At 33.6% G+C, this 8,475-nt stretch overlaps 1 protein-coding gene across 1 annotated transcript in view; it reads right to left on the bottom strand.

Annotated features, from left to right (window-relative positions):
- The window catches only part of LOC106884341 (glucagon-like peptide 1 receptor), a 224,519-nt gene that overhangs the window by 14,984 nt on the left and 201,060 nt on the right, over positions 1–8,475 (bottom strand). Inside the window, exon 10 of the mRNA XM_052970164.1 lies at positions 1,687–1,778. Coding sequence (XP_052826124.1) covers positions 1,687–1,778 — 92 coding nt within the window. The remainder of the gene's footprint in view (positions 1–1,686; positions 1,779–8,475) is intronic.

Raw genomic sequence — 8,475 nt, 5'->3', positions numbered from 1 at the left:
TAGCAGAACTGTGTAGCAACAGATCGCCAGCAATTGCTTCATCAGAAATTGCCGTCCTACCTCCTGCGAAAAGTAATTACCCTGCTATGTATAATCAAGGCAGCGCAAAAAGTTGTTTTGCACAAGCATTTGTATAGCCAATTAGACGGATGAAATTTACGTACACTTAATAATGTTACACAAAACAGCCTTCAGACTTTCCCTATTAATTTCGTCTTTTGAATTATGAACATATTTACATCATAAGGGTTTTTTCATTGTAAGGCTTTCTTTTTTAGTTGATTTTCACCTAGCAAGACTTATCGTAGATGGCATAATAAGTCACATCCGGACATCGTCGGGTTATACTGCTAGTAAATGATAAAGGAAGATCTTAAGACATCGTTAAGAGACTTATATTTATAATTGTCAGCGAGATTTTATCGTTTCATGAAAAGAACAAACAACCAAAAAAATCATGATTTTTGGTATTAATTTCTTTTCTAGGTTATTAATTGCTTTTAATAATTTTCTCTTTGATTGATCTTCTCATGCTACTCCGACGTTGTTTGATCAATGATTTATTTATCTTGAGCAAGGGTTTATTAACAACTCCCAAGAGTTTGATATACTGATGTCCAGCTTGGCAAGAAGGTAAACAATAAAACACGTTTTAATAACTTTATCATAATAATGAGAATAACGCAATTACGCCGTCTTTCATCCCCCCCCCCCCACAATTTGTGATATTCCCAATTGGCGTAGCAATGTTTGGATATGGTTGCCATGAATACAATGGATATTGGCATGGCTGAGTGGGGAAGTTGCTTGCAATTATATAGTTATGCAATTATATAGTCATGCCTCAATCTCACTACACGCCACCTTAAGAAAGTGTCTTTTAGCAGAGCCTCGAGTCGCTTAAAGCGTTGTGAGATTATATCGGCAGTACCCGTGACATAAACCCGGTGAACTACAGGTGCAGTCCTGTAATTCAAAGTCCCTTCCCCACCGTTTCCATAATGACTCATGCCGAGTCTAACTAAAAACAATATTTATATGGCACAATTTTTTTTTAATATTCAGCCACTTTTACGTCAATAACGACTGGGTGGTCCAATCGATCGAACAAATAATTGCTTATCATCAAAAGCAACAAAGAACCATTCTTATTTGGTATGATTACTTTCGATATAAGTTTCGATATATCGAATGTCACTATTGCTATTTTAGATTTGTTTCCAACATGATTATTATTTCATATATAAATCGTATCTAAAAAGAGATGAAATTTATTTTCATAAAATTAGAAAAAAAGATAAGCATATGCAATGTGAAAAACCTTTGCTTCCCTCGTCTATTTTATCCAGTTATGTATAGACAATTCCCTGTTTATTTTATTCATTAATTCCTCACATCCCCTCTCATCAGCTTCATTCCTTATCTCCATGTAGATACCACATATATTTCTCTTCTTTTACGAGCTGTTTCATTTATGTTAATTGTGGGGCGGGGGCGAACACCACATAATACCACTGCAAATCAATTAAGAAATTTTATAAGCAGGCTAGTCGCTAAATGCATAATTCAATTTGTGCAGTATGATCTCATCTAACCATAATATTTATAGTATATTTTGATTTCATCAAGACATAGTATTAGATACTAATGATATACAACATAAAAAGACAAAATGTAATCACTTACGTATAACGAGTATTTCTTGATTCCAAGTTTTGTTGTGAATTCAGTTTCGTGAATAATACTCTTACGATGTTAAGGAACAGACAGAAATTCAGCTGGTAATTAGAGATACATAGAGTTATTACTATAAATATTCATGTAACTTCAACGATTCGATACATACATTTAAAACAAACCCGCCAAAAGTTAATTAAGATTGCAAGACTTGTGAGTTATTTTATACTAACAGGACTTGTGAAAATTCGACAGTGTAAGTCAAAGAATTCATTTGATATCTAGCCATTTAATCAGAATAATCGAAATGAACTTAGAAGGTACTGCTTATTTTCCTTCTTTTAATATGTTTCACAGATATGATGTGCTTTATAGTTTAAGGAAACAAAAGATAAATTAAAATAAAGCTTATATATATATATATATATATATATATATATATCTTTTTTTATTTTTCTAAAATTTTCGTTGCGTCTTGCAACCTTTTCAATAGTTTTGATTCTGTCCGTTATTCACACTGCGTTCCTTTTTTTGTTTGTTTGTGCGCATGTGTGTGGGTTAATATGTGTGTGTGTGTGCCTATAGATGTATGTATGTATTCTGCCCTATAAGGTCACAGAGGGGACCCACCATCACTTCAGCAGTGAAGAAAAGCACCACAGAGCGCTGGAGTGGCTGGATCGCACCCACCCAAAACCCTGAGAACAACAATCAGGTGAAAGAAATGATTGCACATGCAATAGGAGCCCAGTGTAAAAAAACATCTTGAAGAACCTTATAGTAAAGTTTAACAAAAAACTAGATGAAATTAATATCGTAGTTAGGACAAACTCTAGTAACGGTAGTGTAGAAACTGAGAGGAATGTGATGGAGAGCATCCAGCAAGTAGCTAACTCCATCCACCAAAGTATGAAGATAACTATAGATTATCCCACTAGGTACCCCAACAATAGACTCCCCATCCTTGACACTGAACTTTGGTTAGAGACTGTAAACAATAGAGTGCAGCTCCTCCATTTCCTATTAAATGAAACCCATAGCTTCAAAATATGTTGTTCACAAGAACTCAGCTTTGTCACACAACATGAAAATTAACATACTGATAGTAGACTTAGTTAGGATAATGAACACTATGCGAATCTTATGAAATGAAAAAGACATATACAGAACTTCATGCAATTCTCTGGATATGATCAGAAAGATAGGGTTCGGGTATACAGGGATGCTAGAAGGAAACATTATACCTAATGATAACATTATACCTAATGATATTAGTGGTATTAGATATTAGATAACATTATACCTAATGATATTAGTGGTACCTGCCCTAGATATAGAAACAAAGACTGGAATAGGATACAAAGAACTTGTGACAAAGCAAACAGGGCAAACACGTGGTATAAAACCAACAAATATCAAGGAGTGATGTTTGTAGAGGCCACAGCCCATGGAGAACTAGCCCGTAGATTTAGAAAAGCCCTGAAGGAGACCAAACACAACATTAAGATTGTTGAAAAACCAGGGAACTCCGTCAGATCACAACTATGTAGGACGTACCCCTTTGAGAGTACCATATGCACCAATGATAACTGCATGGTGTGTAGGATTAGCCCTGGCATTAACAGTTTCGGTAAGAAAAGATTAGTTGTTTGAAATGATCTGTATTAGTAACAACCAACTGTTTAAAAAAAAAACAACTAAAACAAAAAATTAAAAAACATCTATATATGAGGTACAAAGGGAAGAAAACATTTCAGTAAGATTTATTCTCTGATGACTATGTTTCCTGAAATTTCAGCTTTACTCTCTCTCTTCCGCATGTAACATCGAGCTTTATACATTTTGAGTCAACGAGAGAAATCCTTTTAAGATGTTGCTCGCTTGTTAGAAATAGTAGCCAGATCCTCCTGCCACCTATATCGCATCTTAACGTATTTAAAAAAGGGAAGGATATACCAGGTACTGCTATATTAAATTATCTAAAAAGGGGTGGTCGTATCTAAAACGCCTTTATCTACTGGTCTTTTATCAGAGTTTACATGTTTACAAACAAAAATACTATTTAGTTGGTTTAGAAAAGAAGAGACCGTTCATGGCAGTACCGCACTGGATTTCCTGCCTTATCGTAATGCAATCGTCAATACATTGCTTGATGTTTAAATATTTATAGAATATAAATAGCAGTAACGTTCTACAATAGATTGGACAAATTAATTTGTCATGAATTGTTTCTTCATAGATATCAATATATTTTAATTTGCTTGGTTTTCCTCTGGATTGATTCGGGAAGCTAAATTAAGGCTATTATAATTCTCTTTAGAAATAAATTGTCTTCTTTCAATGAAAGAAATATTTATTTTCTTGTATGTTTCAAAGGCAATTATATCTAATTAGCAAAATATAAATCTTGTGTGGAGGAAAAAAAAATCAATTAAAACTTTTATATATCTTCTGGTACTTATTTCATCGATTTCGGAAGTCTAGTTTATTAGATATACATTTCATAGATGATTAGTTTACTTATGTACTTATCAGTTATCTGACACTCTCTCGTTCGTAACATACATACATACATACATACATACATACATACATACATACATACATACATACATACGTGAGTAGCATGTATAAATTATTAAATAATTCCAGGTTGGAATTATTATGTGACTAAGTCTTATTTTAGTTATTGAATAAAGTAATCCCATGGAAAGATTTGAAATGAAAACAATGATCAAACTAAGATAAAGCAAAACATTATGTGCTCTACGTTTTTATGAATGTTTACCCATTAGTTGCGTCTGTAGGTCTACTTCGGATTTCTGCATAGTAGTAATTGAAATTCCATCAATTTCTTTTGAAAAATATTCGATGAGACTCGAGTTTCGTTAACTGAAATTGATATTGTTTTCAATAAATTTATATGAAATTGCTAAGCTTTGACACACGCTTGGCTTTCTGCAACCGTTTTCATCCTTCATGTTCGAAATCCTCTTTTATATTCGAAGATAAATGCTGATATAATATTTTCTGACAGAAAATGTTCATTCGTTTTTGCTGTTAAATTTAAATGTCAAGTTTTATATTTCACATAAACTTCAACAAGTAAAATCTTGTTGAAACAAAAATTAACAGCGTACGAATATAATGAATGTCATAAAATAAATCGCATGCGTTGATAAAGGATCTTATTTATCTGAAGTACATAAAAACAATAAGGAAATTGTATTATATTCCTCGTATTAGGGATTGCGTTCAATGAACTTTAATGTAATTGCATATCATTTGTTTCCATCAAGGATTTCATCAATGTCATTGAGACAGAAAATGTGTATCTTATTGCGTGCGAATGCTAAAAATTCTTTAAGGAGAGAAAAATTAATACTGTTAACAATCTATTTCTTGCTTCTGGAATAATTTTACATATTTGGAGTACAAGAAAAACAATTCTTGTTCTTTTATCAAATTACTTACCATTGACATTAGTTGGTTCAAGGAAAGAAAATGTACTTTCCTTTAATGTACAAAATTATATGGAATTTATGATTGAATTTTCTTGATTCGATTGCGATACTGGTATAAAAATTGTCATTTGTGGCCTAAAAGGGAAGGCAAAACATTGTTTTCAGCTTTGATCTAAGGGATCTATGGACAAAGACATTCTATTTGGGACTAACCCGTCTTACTCACCGAAAGAAAAATGCGACTCTTGTTTAATATTGGAAAGGAAAATTAGATGAACTATTTAAAATTTGAAAAATGAGATGGATATACTTTTGACAACTGCAAGGATTGAATTTGATCCTGCGCAGAGACGTGGTTATGCTACCGATATTTGGTTTATTGAAAGTTTTTTGAAAAAAAAATAGCTTGTAAGATTTCATTGATATTTTTCTATTTAAAAGTTTTATTCAGGACATTGTTTCTGCACTTCTGACTCATAAATGAAGTCATTTCAAGGTTATTTTATTTCAGCAGGGTTTCTCTGAATAATCAATATATGGCCAAACAGAAAATTGAAACTCTTCCATTTTCTTAATCTCTCACAAAATTAGCATCAAAATTTTATAAACAAAGGACAAATAACCAAGAAATTTGAAGGTTCTTTCTTTACATGTCAAAAATCCAGTAGAACATCGGAATTAATTCTACAAAAAAAAAAGTCAAATTATTTCGACAGACACATTTCCTCATCTCATTTCATATTGTCATCTTCTGTCCTTATTAGACTCAGCCAAGTATCAGAACTTCACACTATTATTAGTTTTCTATTCACCCCAGTATCGCATATTTACTTCTAAATCTTTGTCTAATTTGTCTTTTTAAAGAACTACAGTTGTTTTGTATCTCTCTTCTCACTAATATTGCCATCTGTTTATTCATGCTGGAAATGTTCTTAGATATAGAATTATTTAAGTGTGACGCAGGAGCCTTAGATAATGTGGACAATATTACTTTCCATTACAACAAATAAAACCTTTGTTAACGTCTGCAGAGGTTGCCCTATAAGTTAGCGCAAAATCAACTACTCTCTTCTCTTGCAGTTTATTATTCGTGTCTCAACGAGGAAATAATGACGAGAGGTTCAAAATCAGCTATTAACATCAAGTAGACTACTTACAGATATCAACGTACGGCAGGAGTTAGAACAATTCATAAACCGTAGTTTCCTCTTCTCGCTCACTAAATCTGTTATGAAAAACGATAAACTTGTTGAACATTTATCCCTATTTCTTGTAGACATTCTTAAAATTTGGTCCACAATTGCTCCCGTACACTGCCTATTATTTGTACACAAGACGTATATTAGCCCCTATTATCAGGGTTAATATAGTCTTTGAATACTAATTGACTCATCTATTTTATCTCTCAGAAGTCGACCTAAGCAAAAGGACTTTCAGTTACAATGGCTCAGATTCTATTTTTACATCTATTTGTTCATCATGAAAATAATCGAGAATATGTTATAATTCAAAGAGATGCGAGCCTAAGATTTATGGGCAATACGAAGAAAGAAAAACAATAGAAGATGAGTTTTATTACAAGTCTAACTTTGGGTTGGTCGGCCCACCAGCAGTCGTTTCAGATCAACGACTTGCGAAACCTTCTCTCTCTGCAGTCATTGACATTTGTGTCCTTGACATCGTCGGGACTTCTGCAGGGAAGCTAAACATTTGATATTTCCGTACTGTCCGTAAAACTTAGTACCATCACCTCCATATAAGTGGGTACTGGCACCTCAAATATCTCTTCAGCCTTTCTCACTTCTAAACCAAGCCTTTACCAAATTATCAATGTCTCTACATCTATTGGATCTTCTGACTACTGCCTCATTAAGTCTTCCTACCGCGCATTCACAGGCATATTCTTTTCTACTCTAAGCACAAGGCCCGAAAGTTTTGGGAAGGGGGCCAGCCGATTAGATCGACCCCAGTACGCAAGTGGTACTTAATTTATATACCCTGAAAGGATGAGAGGCAAAGTCGACCTCGACGGAATTTGAGCTAAGAACGTAAAGACAAACGAAATACCGCTGAGTATTTCGCAGAAAGTCAACGAAGTGGTCAAAATTCGGGCATTTTTGAGATAGATAAGTGGGCCACCATCAACATCATCTTAGGAAATTCATGCACACCAATCATGTCAACATTCCCAAATCTGCCAAGTGGGTCACAGGCTGCTGCACCGAATGAGAGGGATACGATCTACATCACTTGGAAAATCTCCAACCTTCTATAACTATATTGCTTTTATGTACACTCCCACCTCATGAAAGACTATCATTCGAATAGTAAATGATTTCTCTGGGTTTCGCATATCTACATAAATATTATAAGAAAACATTTCAATTCTGCAGATATATCTCATGATACAAAATTCATAATTACTGATGTAAAAAGAAGCTAGGATGGTTATCAGTAAATATTTCTAATAAATTATAAAACGCCTTGTGGGAAAATCATCCGACCAAAAAAGACTGTATGGCAGTCATCTGTATAGCTAGCATGAATGTCATTGGAAAGATATGTGTGTTATGGTAGGAATATTTTATGGATATATGTCTATGGATACCTGGTGTGGATATACATGGATCAGGATAATGCAAGCCACTTCTATACAGACACATGATGTTGCTTTGCTGAACTTCCTACTATTATGGGAGATCGACCGACCAATCCATGGAAGCACACCCAGGTGGTGAGAAAACCTCTAAATATTGAGCTTTTTCTTCAATGCATTATATTTAGTTCCAGACAGCGTCTATAGACAATTTGAATCAATTTTTTCATTGCATTGCATTGTTGGAAAATAGATTTTATTGAAGGAGACAATGGAAAGAGATTATTATTATTATTATTATTATTATTATTATTATTATTATTATTATTCACTTCAGAAAAGCAAACACGAAATTATATTTCCTTTACCAAAATTACTTTCTTTTACTTGACACTAAAAATAGGAACATTTGAACTCATACAGAAACAGAATTATTGGTAAATTTATTCATAATTGATTACTATATCAACATCGTGCTTGTTGAACTTCTTATTCCCCAGCATTCTTGTATTGTTTTTTGCGCTAGAATATCTTCAACGTAAAAGTTATTTTTTGCCAGACTTTACGGTTCTACATTGACATATAAAATGAGTTGCATTTCGATCGACAATTCCAAGATGATGACTCGGGAGAACAAAGTAACACACGCGCACACACACACACACGCACACACACACACACACACACACACACAGACACACACACAGACACAGACACAGACACAGACACACACAGACA

Source organism: Octopus bimaculoides, chromosome 8 (assembly GCF_001194135.2).
Source record: "Octopus bimaculoides isolate UCB-OBI-ISO-001 chromosome 8, ASM119413v2, whole genome shotgun sequence".
Lineage (NCBI taxonomy): Eukaryota > Metazoa > Mollusca > Cephalopoda > Octopoda > Octopodidae > Octopus > Octopus bimaculoides.
This window is presented reverse-complemented; position numbering and strand designations above follow the sequence as displayed.